The sequence below is a fragment of the Camelina sativa genome, chromosome 11 (genome assembly GCF_000633955.1).
Source record: "Camelina sativa cultivar DH55 chromosome 11, Cs, whole genome shotgun sequence".
Lineage (NCBI taxonomy): Eukaryota > Viridiplantae > Streptophyta > Magnoliopsida > Brassicales > Brassicaceae > Camelina > Camelina sativa.
Window position 1 is genome coordinate 28878878 of NC_025695.1, and position 15767 is coordinate 28894644.

At 35.5% G+C, this 15767-nt stretch overlaps 4 protein-coding genes across 4 annotated transcripts; all 4 read left to right on the forward strand.

The window, feature by feature from the left end:
* On the forward strand, positions 1-2633 carry LOC104724546 (CMP-sialic acid transporter 1). Its single transcript, XM_010443045.2, has 8 exons — positions 1-120; positions 651-734; positions 826-1046; positions 1158-1236; positions 1425-1594; positions 1738-1924; positions 2012-2089; positions 2174-2633. The coding sequence occupies exons 1-8, from the start codon at positions 61-63 to the stop codon at positions 2315-2317; spliced, it is 1023 nt and encodes a 340-aa protein (XP_010441347.1). The 5' UTR covers positions 1-60; the 3' UTR covers positions 2318-2633.
* LOC104724547 lies at positions 5370-6189 on the forward strand. Its single transcript, XM_010443047.2, has one exon. The coding sequence runs from the start codon at positions 5601-5603 to the stop codon at positions 5907-5909; it is 309 nt and encodes a 102-aa protein (XP_010441349.1). The 5' UTR covers positions 5370-5600; the 3' UTR covers positions 5910-6189.
* Positions 8215-8811, forward strand: LOC104728459. Its single transcript, XM_010447433.1, has 2 exons — positions 8215-8353; positions 8426-8811. Exons 1-2 carry the CDS (start codon positions 8215-8217, stop codon positions 8809-8811), a joined length of 525 nt encoding a protein of 174 aa, XP_010445735.1.
* LOC109127370 (probable transcription factor At4g00232) lies at positions 13235-13771 on the forward strand. Its single transcript, XM_019231989.1, has one exon. The coding sequence runs from the start codon at positions 13235-13237 to the stop codon at positions 13769-13771; it is 537 nt and encodes a 178-aa protein (XP_019087534.1).

Genomic DNA, 15767 nt, shown 5'->3' on the forward strand with positions numbered 1-15767 from the left:
AATGATGAGTGAGCTCGTGGTGTGAAGTGAAGGCGAAGAAGAAGAAGAAGAAGAACGCGAATGGCGGCTACTCCGTGGTACTTTGTTGCAGTACTTCTCACCATTCTCACCAGCTCTCAGGTTCCTAATTCCAACCCTAATTCTCCAATTCCTTTCTTCTAGGCTTCGTCGTCTTCTTCTGTCGCTAATTATGATCGAGTCCAGATTTGTTTCTTCATTCCATGGATTCTTAGAATTTCGTCGAGTTTATTATAGATCTTGAGTTAGCGGTGGTGTTAGTCTCGCCAAATCTAATCCTGGATCATGTCGGTTAGACTGTGATATTTGCTAATTCCCACGGTTTCGAGTAATGTCATGATAGATCGTTAGATTCAATACGCCAGTGGATTCTGATTTATATCTGCGAGTGTGTGATTGTTACTCTGACGATTCAGGTACCATTTCATTCTACTTTGGCTAGGTTTTCCAAAAATTCAATTCGGTCTCACTTTATGCTTGTGATTTTGTCGATTGATTCTGTTCAATCGGTGTAGCTGAAGAAGTTTAGTCTATACAAGTCATGATCATCATTCTTTATATTATTCACTCAATAGATTCGAAGATGACATAGAAGTTTTTGTTTCATTTCTTTCACTTATTATATGATACAGGGGATATTAACAACTCTTTCTCAAAGCGATGGAGGTTATAAGTATGATTACGCAACTGTTCCCTTTCTTGCTGAAGTTTTTAAGGTATTTCTCGTCTTCTTCTTCTTCTCTTACAAGCTTGATTTTTTGCATGTCTTGTTTAGCTGCTGAGTTTGTTGACTTTTGTCTGCTGCAGCTGATCATATCTGGTTTGTTTCTCTGGAGAGAGATTCGGACTTCTTCATCTACAACTTCAAGGATTACTACGGATTGGAAGAGCGTTCGCTTATTCGTTATTCCTTCTCTTATATATCTGATCCATAACAATGTGCAGTTTGCTACATTGACTTATGTAGACACATCCACTTATCAGATTATGGGTAATTTGAAGATTGTGACCACTGGCATACTCTTTAGGTAATCTGTTTTGTTTTGTGTGTCTTCTCTTTCTCTATACTATCCTTTTTGCGCGCCGAGCTCTCTCTCTGTGGATTCACTAAACTGATTCGTTATCTGTCGGTGTTATAGGTTATTTTTGAAAAGGAAACTATCTAAACTTCAGTGGATGGCTATTGGTCTTTTAGCTGTTGGAACAACTACCAGCCAGGTGTGCTGATGCATACTCATTGAATTACATATGATATTCTCCTTTTTATCTTAGTACTTTTAGTGTTATGTTTTTCGAAATGTTCAATGTTATTCTACTTTGCAGTCACCACACTAGTTTTGTACTGGTAATTTAAATGCTAAGCTGGCATCAAAATTTGAACCATTCAATTGGTCATTTCGTTTTAGGTTAAGGGATGCGGAGAAGCTTCATGTGATTCTTTATTCACGGCTCCGATACAAGGTTATCTGCTGGGAATCCTTTCAGCTGGTTTGTCTGCGCTAGCTGGAATCTACACTGAGTTTCTGATGAAAAGAAACAACGACACCTTATACTGGCAAAACTTGCAGTTGTATACGTAGGTATCTCTTCTTCACATCAAACTTTCTCATGCCAAAAGTTTTATTGACACACTACTTAATTCACCTTAGAAGCCTTTTCATTAGGTATTGATATCTGTGGTTCAATCATCGTATCTTTTGTTTCTTTACTCGACGCCAGGTTTGGTTCACTTTTCAATGTTGCCCGGCTTATAGCAGATGACTTCAGACACGGATTTGAAAAGGGTCCTTGGTGGCAACGTATCTTTGATGGGTATAGCATCACCACTTGGATGGTAGTTCTGAATCTCGGATCAACCGGCTTACTGGTCTCTTGGTTAATGAAGTATGCAGACAATATTGTGAAGGTAAAAAGATCATTCGTGTTCTTCATTATCAAACATAAGAAAATAAAAAAATCTGTTCTTAAACACACATTTACATTTTTCTTGTAGGTTTATTCTACATCAATGGCGATGCTACTTACTATGGTGGCATCCATATACCTCTTCAGCTTCAAACCGACACTGCAGGTTTGTATATGATTTTATCTTAGGATCGGATCTTCTTCCCTGTATTTGCCTCATTTGTATTCTTTACCTGTAACAATCCTGCAGCTTTTCTTGGGTATTATCATATGCATCATGTCGCTGCATATGTACTTTTCTCCTCCACAAACGCTCGTGGACTTGCCAGTGACAAACGAAGCACATCCCAAGACCTTAAAGCAAGTTGTCGTAGAAGAAAAGACAGATTCTTGAATCAAATGGACGAAAAAGGGGTTAGTTCAGCAAATAGAAAAACCAATTTGCTAGTAAATGAACACAATGATCCTTCTTCTAGCTTCATTTCTATTAGAGAATCAGATACTTGGAAAACGAGTTCTTTTGAAGCAATGCTCTGTTAGTTTCTTCACGTTCCGATTCCAGTTCTATTCTTTGTAAATGTAGATCAGTAAGTAGTAAATTCGATTGTTGAAGCCTGTTTGTTGTTTTCTTTTTATATTTCACTGATGAGTATAAGTATAAGTTATTGTGTTCCTTTTTCGACCGGCTGGTCTAATATGGTTGGTTTATCTAGCGTTGTTTCGGTTTTGGTTTATTGAAGGCATTGTGGGCTTTGTATTGGCCTTCCTATCTGGTCTAGTGAAATAATATAGTCGATAATGTTTATTTGATACAACTCCAAGACCAAAATGTATTTTTTTTCTACCTCTGGTTCCCATATACATATATACGTATCCAGTTCTTAAAAGTAGAATTTGTAAAAGTGTGGACGTTCTTAACCACGAAGGTATTACGGATTCGGTAGAAAATAAATGTTCTACCTAATAGTTAAGAAAGAAACAAAACCCAAAAATGTGGAACATTTAAATTTTAGCTTCCATCTCTTGTTTTGAAAACAATAGTCACATACTCACATGTCGAGCATCTTCACATTCTCTAAATGTCGAGCATCTTCATCTTCATACTCTATAACAAAATTATTTCTAGACTTTTCCTTTTACGTAGTAGTAGTGGTTGAAGATGTACTACGTAACTTTCTTTATTATCGCATCTATTATTTTTCGCATATCTTCAGTTTTGCGATCTGATAAATCAATCGTTTTCTTAATAAATGGTCGTTTATCCAAAAAATTTGCAGATCAATACATTTAAAAAAAATGTAGTTGAAGTTTATTATACTAGCTAGTGTGGCATCCCATGGCCACGAGTCACTCCATAGGTTCATATTTAAGACACATTGACAAAAGTGTAATAATGATAAGCCAAATCCGTAAACGATAGGTCACTTGTAAAACATTAAAATGCACTAGTCGTCGCATGCGCATACAACTAGAAATATTTCGATGGTTCCAAAGAATCAAGAATGGGTCCGTCTCTGCATCTTCCTCATCTTATCCCCAACAAACATTTAAGAAACGACCAAAACTCTTCCACGTATGAATGATTTCAATGTATTTATTATTATCGTGGGAAATAGTATTGAGCTTTAATAATTACATTTAAAATGGGAGTATAGTCCAATAGAGAAACTCCCGTTTAAAATGTACTCTCTTCGTTTCAAAATATAAAATATTTTAGAAAAGCTTTTTGTTTCATAATATAAGATATTTTTTTATTTTCTATACAACTTTTAGGTTAGTTTAGTATTTTATATTATGCAGTATTGTTTCTGATTGGTTGAACTTCTTAAAAGTAAATACTTCTTAATCTGCGTGCTTTAGTCAATACATCATGTATTTTGAAATGGAGGGAGTAATTATTATCATCATGTTGTGTGAAAATAGTATTGTGAGATTTAACAGATGATCATCATTAGGGTAAATATAGAACAATAGAGAATTCCCATTTAAAAATAGCATTTGTTTGCATTTTGAGCCTGATAAACCTGAGTAATTAACATGCATGTTGAAAACATAACCGAGAAGAAATGTTTTCTGTTTTGTTTTGTTTTGTTTTAGTCACCAAGTTACACTCAACACTTAATTCGATCATAGTCTTTACAGTTACTATAAGGACGATAAGAAATAAGCATTAAATTCGCTTCTGTTGTGCGAAAACGAAAACTTGCAAAATTCAACTAATAAGCCAAGTAACGAGAAATACAAGACACAAAAAAAGGTTATCTCGATGCATTTAATATGTGAAGTGATGAGATTCCCAGCCTCCAATATTGAATATTTTGTTACAATCAATATTTATATTTTTTAAAAAAATACGCTTTCTGAAATATATGGTGGTGTAAAAAGTTTTGAAAGATGTGAGTATTTTGATTATCCGCATTCTTAATCTGCAATTTGAGCTTTTTAATCATCTCTACATTCATATTGCGTTCCACATAAAAATAATTTTATTTTTACAATGTGTGTGATTCACTAAGAAGTCCCTATATATCATATATCATGACAAGATAAATAGAGTCTTTTCTTTTTCTTTTGTTCAACGAAAATAAAGTCTTTTTAAAAACCATATTTTAGCTTTCCAGTTAGGCTCAAGTGAATTTAAAATCTACCAAGAAACAATCAAAGTCATTTTACTTTTGTTCTTGTTTAGCATCTTTCTTAAACAGGCTTTAATTATATTTTAAAGTAGTTAAAAATTTTAAATAAAAGTTTACAACCCCCACGGCGCCAAGCCGCCAACCAATCACCTTAAGATATGGGTGTTGGGAACATAAATTTCTGATGTTGGACGATATTGCTTATTGCATATAATGAGTCTAGTATTGGGAAGCAAAATATTGTCCGTTACATATGTACAACAATATATTTATTTTTACCCGTTCTCAATTTTTTATTTAAATTTCTATGATAAAAATACTTCTTTTGTCTCACATAAATTGATGTTTAATTGATATTTTGACACTTTCACATATTTTAAGAAAATTTTTAGTTTTTATTTGTAAATTAATTTATAATTATTTTTTGATAGAGAGAGAAAATATAAACCAATAATAATTCAAAATTTTAAATATTTTAAATGATTACTTTTTGAAATTTACAAAACATCAATCTTTGTGGGACAGAAAAAAGTATATTTATAAACCTCTATAATATATACTCCCATCCCATTATATAAGAATAAAGACTTAGATTCTTCTGTTACACATTAATTGGTTAACCGTGTAAATCCTGATATAAAAATAGAAATGAGTCAATAAGATTAGTCAGCTTAATTTTAAGATAATATTAATGTCCGATATTTATATCGCATTTGATGTAGTCGACGATCGAAATAAATTAAACAAACAAAACACACAAAAAAACAAACATTAACACACAAAAGAACAAAACTAAATAATAAAATTAACATAGTAGCTAAAAAACAAAATCGAGAAAATAAGTTTTCAAAATCTAGTACGTGCTTGCATCTACATGATCCCACGAAGTTCTTCACATATCCACAATATACTGTACTATTTTGTCTATATAAACACATCTCCCATTTCCACATAAGAAACCTCAAAAGCCCTAATTAAAAATCTCAATAAATTAACCTAGATAGCTTTCTTGCCAAATAATCAAATCTTTTCATTTATAAGATGGGAATCAGATTCAGCCATGGTCCTTCGACTGCAACCATTGACTACAGGAGTCATCAGAATAGTGAAGATCAGAGAATCAAGACGAAGATCATCAATCACGACAAGTCTCATCAAAACCAATCAAGCACTAGCTTTCAGATTCCACTTCATTATCCGAAATATACAAAGACTGATTATGAGAAGATGCCAGAGTGGCAACTGGATCAGCTTCTCAGAGAGTACGGTTTGCCGATCATCGGTGATTCTTACGAGAAGAGGAAATTTGCTATCGGAGCTTTTCTCTGGTCGTCAGAGAACGAGCACTAGGACATGTATCGTGAAAGTTTCATCGTACGTTATATGGTAATATGTAAAATAAAAATAAGTTGGTGAAATTAATGGTGAAAGAAGAAACATGTTTGCATGTATATATATATTATCTAGGACATGTATGTGTTATATAAAAATATTTATATATGCATTATGTATCGATCGTGTGCTTCTCTACTCTCCATGTATGTAATTACCTCATGGGCGCGACATTTGTAATAACTATACTAAAATATGTGTATATATATATATATATATGTGACAATATTTTGCTTCATTATCTTTATATATATTATACTACCTTGTCTTAAATGATTGCTCCAATCTAAAGAAGCTCAATTTCGTGATTTTTGATATGTGATTAACAAACAATAAATTGTATATTTTTAGAAACACGTACGTTCTGTGATATATATATATATATATACATTTATTGTACGATTTTGTGTTTTTTTTTTTGGTGACTAGTACTATCACAGATTTATAACTAATATTGTGCTTATTTTTTTTATCAACAATTTTACTATCATTATTTTGTTTTTCAAACAATTTAAAAATTATTATAACAAATATATATTTAAAATCGACTTAAATCTCCGTAAATTTAATCATGACACATTATATGTTGGTTGGATTACAATTACGGGATGGTTGATTTGGTTGACGAGACATATTAATTTTACGTCATGAATTGTCTTAATGTTCTCGTCAAGATTCTGGATTTCTCTACTACAAATTCAATGCGGATCCATCAAAATTCATACTCGATAATGGATGTGTGCTTCTTCGAATGACCCTTTGTACATCATTAGAGGAATGAGTTGTAACTGTTTAAATTTTATGATGTGGGTTCTAGGTTTGTAGTAGGTATTTTATTCTAATTTTTTTTGTTGTAAAAAAAATAAAATGCACTAATCAACAACAAAAAAAGAAAATGCACTAATCAACTAATAGTTATGTTGATTAAAAATATATATGACTCATGTCTTTTACAAATTAATTTAGATCTCTTCTTGTGAGCTTAGCATGACTAAACAATAAAAGATAGATTGATACTCGAGAATTGGAACACATCACCTTAACAAAATAATTAAACTAGCCACAAATATCAATTAAAAAATAATTGTTATGATGAAATCAACTGCCAAATTTATAGTCATCACGAAATCAATAGCGTAAATCAATCGTTTTAATCGTTTCAATCAACTGTGGTAGCAATACTGTACAATACCGGCATGGAACTGAGTATTCAATTGAAATTTTGAAAACTTACTAAAAAAAAATTCAACTTACAACCCTTTTTCTTTTCCTTTTGAAAAAAAAATACAACTACTTTTTTTGTAAATATTTGGATATTTTTGACGAGAACATCTATATATAGGGGTATCAAAATGGGTAACCCAACCCGATCCGACCCATATCCAGGTGGGTTCGAGACTTTCGTGGGTGGGTTTAACCCGACCCATTTTTTATAATGAGTTGAACTTATATACCTAAACCCAATAATATAAAAGCCAATGGCTAAATGGGTTATATGGGTTACCTATTTATAAATAAAATAAAATAAAATAATTAATATTAAATTTATAATATATTATATAAAATAGAATTATAAAACCAACCAAAGTTTTCAAGCTTAAGAAAATAATATCAGATATTAAAATTAAAAAAAAACATCCTAAAATCCTAAAGCCAAAAATCCATTAAACCAAAATAAAAAGTCATTATATTAGATATATATTATATTTGTTTTTTTTCGATTAATCCATGGATAACCCATAACCCTAATGGGTTTACTCCGTTAAACCCACGAACCCATTGGACGAACCCATCAATACCCATTTATTTATATGGGCATAAAAACTTAACTCATACCCGTTAAAATAATAGACAAACAGGGTAAACCCATTGTTTCTACCCATTTTGACACCCCTATCTATATATACTTCAATAGTTTTTAAAATTATTAACAAAATTTTGTGTGCACCTATAATGCATTTCCGTTCATTTATCTAATTCACCAAACTAGTATGTATTGTTGGTAAATAATGAAAACAATCTTATGTTAGAGATATGACAGGATACTCATTAAAGACATAATATTTAATTGATCCTGTTTTAGGAAGTGTCTGTAATTAGTTTAACCTAGTGTCTCATCTACCTCACATGTATATATATCACGATGTATAATTGATATATCAAACAACACATTTCTTATATGGTATCAGAGCTTATATCGATACCCTAAATTTTTTTTTTCTTCTTCTTCTTATTGCTCTCTTATCTCAGCCGCCTAAAAATCATGGCTTCCCTCGACGTTGTCGATACCACTCCACCCCTCCTCAACATCAACATGGTGAATGTTACGAAGCTAACCTCTCTTAACTTTCTCACCTGGAGTCTCCAGGTGCACTCTCTCCTTGATGGTCATGATCTTGCTGGTCACGTGGATGGCACCAAACCTGCTCCACCCTCAACTCTCAACACTGATGGTACGTCTTGACCGAATCCAGCCTTTGCGATCTGGCGTCGCCAAGATAAGCTGATATACAGTGGTCTCCTTGGTACTCTATCTCCTTCTATTCAATCTATTGTCTCCAAAACCACCACTACTGCTGAGATGTGGAAGAAGCTCTCCGCAACTTACGCAAATCCGAGTTGGGGACACATTCAACAGCTTCTTCTTCAACTCAAACAATACTCAAAAGGTACCAAACTGTGGATGACTATATGCAAGGTCTTGTTACTCGTTTCGACTTTCGATCAGTTTGCACTTCTTGGGAAACCACTGGAACATGAGGAACAGCTCGAGTTTATCCTCACGGGTTTGTCTGAAGATTACAAATCTGTCATCGAACAGATCGAAGGTCGTGAGACTCCTCCCTCTCTCTCTCATTGAAGTCCATGAGAAACTACTCACCAGAGAGGCCAAACTTCTCTTGGCTGCGTCCTCTGCTCCATCTCTTGTCCCTATTTCTGCCAACGTTGCCACGTCACGTCCACGCTCCTACCCCAACAAACAACCTCAACGTAACAACCAATCCTGGCACAACAATCAATCTCACTATCAGTCCTCCCGCGGTGACAACCGGTTTTCTCGAGGTTATCAGGGTAAGTGTCATTTTTGTGGCGTGTTTGGTCACAGCGCTAAACGTTGTACTAAACTCCAACACCATCAATCTGGGTCGTCTAATGGTCTTCTTCCGTCCCTGTTTCATCCATGGCAACCTCGTGCAAACTTTGCTGCTTCCTCGTCCACAAATCCTTGGGTCATGGATAGTGGAGCAACGCATCATCTCATATAGTGATCTTAACAACCTCTCGGTGCATCAACCATATATTGGTGATGATGCCGTTCTTATTGGTGATGGATTTGGTCTATCTATTGCTCACACTGGTTCAGTTTCTCTCCCTTGCAACCTCCAAAACTTATCCTTACATAATGATTCCGCATATTAAGAAAAACTTGATTTCTGTGTATCGTCTCTGTAACGATAATCAAGTCTCAGTTCACTTTTTCCCGGCTTACTTTCAGGTGAAGGACCTCAGATCGGGGGTCCCATTACTCCAAGGCAGGACTAGAGATGACTTATATGAGTGGCCAGCTTCACCCTCCATCCTCACCTCTTTCTTTGCATCCACCACCCCTCAACTCACAATAAACAATTGGCACCATCGTCTTGGCCACTCTGCTCTACCCATAACCAAACATCTTGTTTCTCATTTTTCATTACCTTGCAATAAATCTGTACCCTCAAACACTTTATGTTCCGATTGTGCTATTAATAAAACTCATAAACTCCCTTTCTCTCAAACCTCCATTGTCTCCACTCGCCCTCTAGAATACATATTCGCTGACTTATGGAGCTCTCCAATTCTCTCCATCGACAACTAAAAGTATTACCTGGTTCTTGTAGATCATTATTCTCGCTACACCTGGCTCTACCCCCTCAAGCAAAAGTCTGAAGTTCGAAACACCTTTGTTGCGTTCAAAGCACTCGTTGAAAATCGTTTCTCCACAAGAATTGGTACATTATACTCTGATAATGGTGGAGAGTTTATGGCTCTTCGCTCCTTCCTTTCCGACGCCGGCATCTCTCATCTCACTTCACCTCCTCACACGTCGGAGCACAATGGTATTTCTGAGCGGAAGCACAGACATGTCGTTGAAACGGGTCTCACCTTGCTCACTCATGCTGGCATGCCGAAACAGTATCGGTCTTATGCTTTAGCTGCTGCAACCTATCTCATAAACCGCCTCCCTACACCAGTCATAGCGATGATGTCTCCTTTTCAGAAGCTATTTGGCACAACTCCAAATTACAACAAATTAAGAGTGTTTGGATGCCTGTGTTTTCCTTGGCTTCGACCTTACAACACCAACAAGCTTGAAGATTGGTCCACACCATGTGTATTTCTCGGTTACTCTCCTACACAAAGTGCATACTTCTGCCTCCAACCAAATTCAGGCCGCATATACACATCAAGGCATGTTCGCTTTGATGAGAATGTGTTCCCATTCAACAAAACCGAATCTCGACCCTCTACCTCCACCAAAGAATCCTCTTCATTAAACCTACCACCATATCCCTCAGCCACTACAATACCTGTCATATCCAACCCACCACCGTCCCAAAATCCTTCCTCCCCGCCACTCGTATCGTCTCCTCTGTCAGGATCCCCGCATTCTGATTCTTACCGTGAAGAAGTCTCCACCGCATCGGTCACAACGTATCCGTCACGAAACAATAATTTGACTGGTCCTAGAGATACTAATACAGATGGACCAAGCTTGGATTCATCTTTATCAGGCCCAAATCCGGCCCATGATCCAACTCCATCTCCAAGCCCGTCGACACAATCCAGTCCACACACTGAACCCTCGTCTGCAGACACTTCTACCTCCGACTCCTCGCTACGACGACCATCATCATCTCCACTGGTTCCACCACCAGTTCCACCGCCGGTTCCCCCACCAGTTCCGCCGGTTCTCCAACCTGTTCCACCACCGCCCAATCATCCCATGGTAACTCGACGGAAAAACAATATCAGCAAGCCGAATCCCAAATATAATTACTCTGTTGGTCTCTCTCGACTCATTCCAGCTGAGCCTCAAACGGTTAAACAAGCCCTCCAAGACAAACGGTGGCGAGGAGCAATGTCTCATGAGATCGACGCCTTTGCGCGGAATCAAACGATGGCTCTGGTCCCTCGACAACAACATTTCAATGTTGTAGGCTGTAAGTGGATTTTTAAAAACAAACTTCAGTCTAATGGCTCTCTAGACAGGTGCAAAGCTAGATTTGTCGCCAAGGGCTACAACCAACAATATGGAGCAGATTACACCGACACCTTCAGTCCGGTAATCAATTCAACCACTTTTCGCCTTGTTCTTGATGTCGCTGTCTCCAACTCATGGCTGATTCAACAGCTTGATGTAAACAATGCCTTTCTCCAAGGCACTCTCGAGGATGAGGTCTACATGGAACAACCCCCAGGCTTCATCGATAAGGACAATCCAACACATGTATGTCGCCTACACAAAATGATATATGGCTTGAAGCAAGCACCAAGGGCGTGGTACACAGAACTTCACAACTTTCTCCTTCAAATCGGTTTTAAGAACACCCTCGCCGACACTTCTCTATTTGTGTTACGAACTGGCAAGACATTTGTCTACCTCTTAGTATATGTGGACGATATTCTCGTAACCGGTAACAGCAAGCAAGGTATTCAACAGACACTTGATCTTCTTGCTGATCGCTTTTCTTTAAAAGATGCAGAGGACCTCAACTATTTCCTTGGCATCGAAGCACATCGCACCTCAGCAGGCCTTCATCTCTCACAGCGGAAGTACATTCTCGACCTTTTTCATCGGTATGACATGTCCAATGCCAAACCCGTAACAACACTGATGGCGTCTTCACCCAAAATCAACATCCACACTGGTGTTCCTCTCTCCGACCCGACCAAATATCGCCAACTGGTGGGCAGTCTTCAGTACCTTGCCTTCACAAGATTGGATATTGCCTTTGCGGTTAACATGTTGTCTCAATTCATGCATCAACCAACTGATGCACACTGGCAAGTAGCTAAACGGATCCTTCGCTACTTAGCTGGCACACCAACACATGGTATTTTCGTCTCCGCAAAGAACACTTTCAGTCTTCACGCGTTTTTGGATGCTGATTGGGCTGGTGACACGATTGACTATGTCTCCACAAACGCTTACATCATCTACCTCGACAGTCACCCTGTTTTGTGGTCAGCAAAGAAACAAAAAGGCGTAGCGCGATCGTCTACTGAAGCAGAGTATCGGGCAGTCGCAAATGTTGCATCAAAACTCAGCTGGATTTGCAATCTCCTTGTCGAGCTAGGTATCCCTCTCCCTCGACCACCGGTTGTATACTGTGATAATGTTGGAGCTACATTTCTGAGTGCCAATCCGGTGTTTCACTCGCGTATGAAACACATTGCGATCGACTACCATTTCGTTAGGGGACAGGTACAAACTGGTGCATTACGAGTAGCTCATGTGAATACCCAAAATCAACTAGCCGATGCACTGACTAAACCTTTACCACGTGCACGGTTTCTTCATTTGCGAGACAAGATTGGCGTTGTTAGAGCACCTCTATCTTGAGGGGGGATGTTAGAGATATGACAGGATACTCATTAAAGACATAATATTTGATTGTTCGTGTTTCAGGAAGTGTTTGTAATTAGCTTAACCTAATGTCTCCTCTACCTCACATATATATATATATATATGACAATGTTATTCGATATATCAAACAACACATTTCTTACACCTTATTTCAAGAAACCAAAAGGGAGCACTATATATAGATCTGATTTCTCCTATTAATTTCGTTAGTCAAAAACTTGAATCATTGGATATATAGAATAATTTGCCAAATTTATCTCTCGTGAGTCGTGACAGTTGTATATATTAATAAGTTATAAATTTCTACAAGATTATTCTGAGTTGCACAAGAAGCATAATTGAACAAAATTCATACTGATCAAAGTTCATATATATTGAACAAAAGTATTAGGTTTTAAACTACTCCATGACTATTCTGAATTGCACAATAAGCATGTTGGAAGTTGGAACAAAATTCATACGGAGTATTGATCAAATTTGAATAAATACCACACCGAGAAAGCATTAAAAAAAACCCCAAAGAATAACTAATGAAATGCAAAATACACATTTCCAATAAAAAGTAAAAAACCGTCTAGTGTGACTTGCGGGTTTACATATCCACCAAATCTCTCTCTCTCTATCTCTCTCAGAGAAGCTGAAACGTTCTTTGATAATGGGCAAAGTGAATTCGAATCGGTCCAAGAAGAAGGAGGTTTGTAGTGGTTCCGGTGTAGCTCAGCTAACTGGGAAGAAGCGGAAAAACGAAGGGACGTTGTTAGCGAACAAAGACGTGAATGCCAAGCGATCAAAGAAGGTTGCGAAAAAGGTGTGTTCCCAAAGGTTGGAGTATGAAGAGGAAGAAGAGATCAGTGTGCTACAAGGTATTCTTGATTGTTATGCTGTAACAGGGAAGAATCCTTTTGTTAATATGAAGGAAACTTTCGAGTTCATGAAGGAATATACAAATTTAGAGTCTTTCGACGAATTCGTAGAGAAGATGAATAGTTTGAAGAAGAAATTAATGGATCAAAGGAGTAATGCTAAAGAACCATCTACCTCGGATTGTTACTACCAGAAAGTTTCTAAGTTGTTGACATTGAGTTCGGGAGATGATGTGGGATCTGCCGTTGAGAAACCAAAGAGGAGTAAGCGGGTTGTAAAGCCTAAAGAAGAGAAGCAAACAGTGATGCGTCGTGAAGGCGAAAAATGATTTGAGAATGCGTCTTTGGTTCGACAAGTTGTAAGCCATGGTGTTGATGAAGATTCTCTGAAGAGCAAATGGGATGCAGTTCCTACAGCGAAGAAGAATAAGATGGATCAGAATTGGAGTCTTGTGAGCCAAGGAACGTGAATATATGCCACAAAAGTCTTAAGTTTTTTAAGGATTTGGTTTCTGTTATCGATGGACACTACAAACATTGTATCACAAAACTAAATGAAGTAAATTTAAATTACTTATTTTCAAGTGAAGCAAATAAAAATGATTAACATCAATTAGATCATTTGATGTTATAATTATCTAATTTTACGCGAGTTATTTATAATTGATTCAGTTTCAACTAGTTTGTATCACTTTTTTTTAAATTGATATAAAATATATTTTTATATCATTTAGATAATTGATGTTTTTTTGGATAAAATCACTTTTAAAAATGATTTAAAATTTACATCAATTAAAAACTGATGTTAAACAAAATTATATTTATAGAATTAATAAATCTATTTAAATACATATTTGTGAGCGAAAAAAATGTTTTGCGCGTTAACATTTTTGAACACTTCTACTTCGTCCACATTTTCTTGTTTCATTTTCCTATATACATCAAATGGCCATATATTATGTCAATACCAATACAAAACATCAAACATACAAGAAAAACATAGCAATCCTACCCTACTCTAAATATGTAAAAACAGAACATAATCTCTACACCGCTATCGTAGATATATTTATTATAAATTGTTTTGAAAATCTCCATATGAAAACAATTTCTCTAATATAAAATAATGAAGGATCGCATAAACGTGATAGAACATTAATCATTAGTGGTTCCTTTAATCAAATAGAAGAAGATTTACATAATTTTTTCAGAATTTGCAGATAAAGTGGTGAGAGGAACTGAGAGAAAAGTTGAGATATATATAAATACAATAATCGAGAATTTAATAAAAAAAATAGTATAGGTTCTGATTCTTGTCAAATTGTTCGATATTGTTAAACAAACTACCTTATTCCTTAAATCTAGGACGATTTATTCAACATGGACTAAACTAGTTATTTTCTTTGCGTATTATTAATAATATTGTTAATTGAGGTTAATTAAGTAAGCTAATTCATTTTTTGTCATTATTTTACCAAGAATCGAGTTTTTTTAAAAAAAAAATTTAACATGAACTTATAAAACCTCTTCAAAAAAAATTTATTTGGCGAATACAAAATTTCAGATCCCGCCCACTTAAATTTTGTCTCAAGCGCCAAACTATTATTTTTTTACTATATATCGAAAAAATTAGAGTTAGGATTTTTAAGGCAAATCTATCTGGTAGAAACTGCTGGCAGAAAAACATAAGAGGTACTCGTAAATCTGGTAGAGTTAACTTTTTTTTTTCTTTTCTAGATCCCGCTTACATATTCTATAGTATCTAACAAGTTTTTTATTTTATTTTTAGTTTACGATTGATGATGGATTCAGAGACACAAGCACCTGAAGATTTATCACAGTTGGAAACTGGTTACACAATGCCTCCTCCACTTGCTTCTGAATGTAAAATCTTCAAATGGAAAGTACAAGTCATAGGTAAATCTGATTAACACTGAACTTTATTTTTTATTAAATCATTTATATATAGCTCTTGGATCTGTTAATAATTTCAAGTTTTCGACCAAAGCTAGAGATCCCACATTTTATATAATATATATTTTTTATTAGGGAATGAACGATGGTGCCAATGGATATTTAAACAGTGGAAACAACGTTAGAGATATATGATCACAGAATGGACAATGTTGCCAATAGACTTATATAGTTTACAATGTTTTTTTAGCTGCTTTGCTTTATTTATGTTTCATGGATTTGCAAGATGGATGATTTCTGTTATTTATTTTCTAAATTTATGTTTAATATATGGTATTTTATTTAATTATTTTTGTTTTAAATTTTTAATTTGTAATCTTTTATAAATAAATTAAATAAGCTATTCTGAAA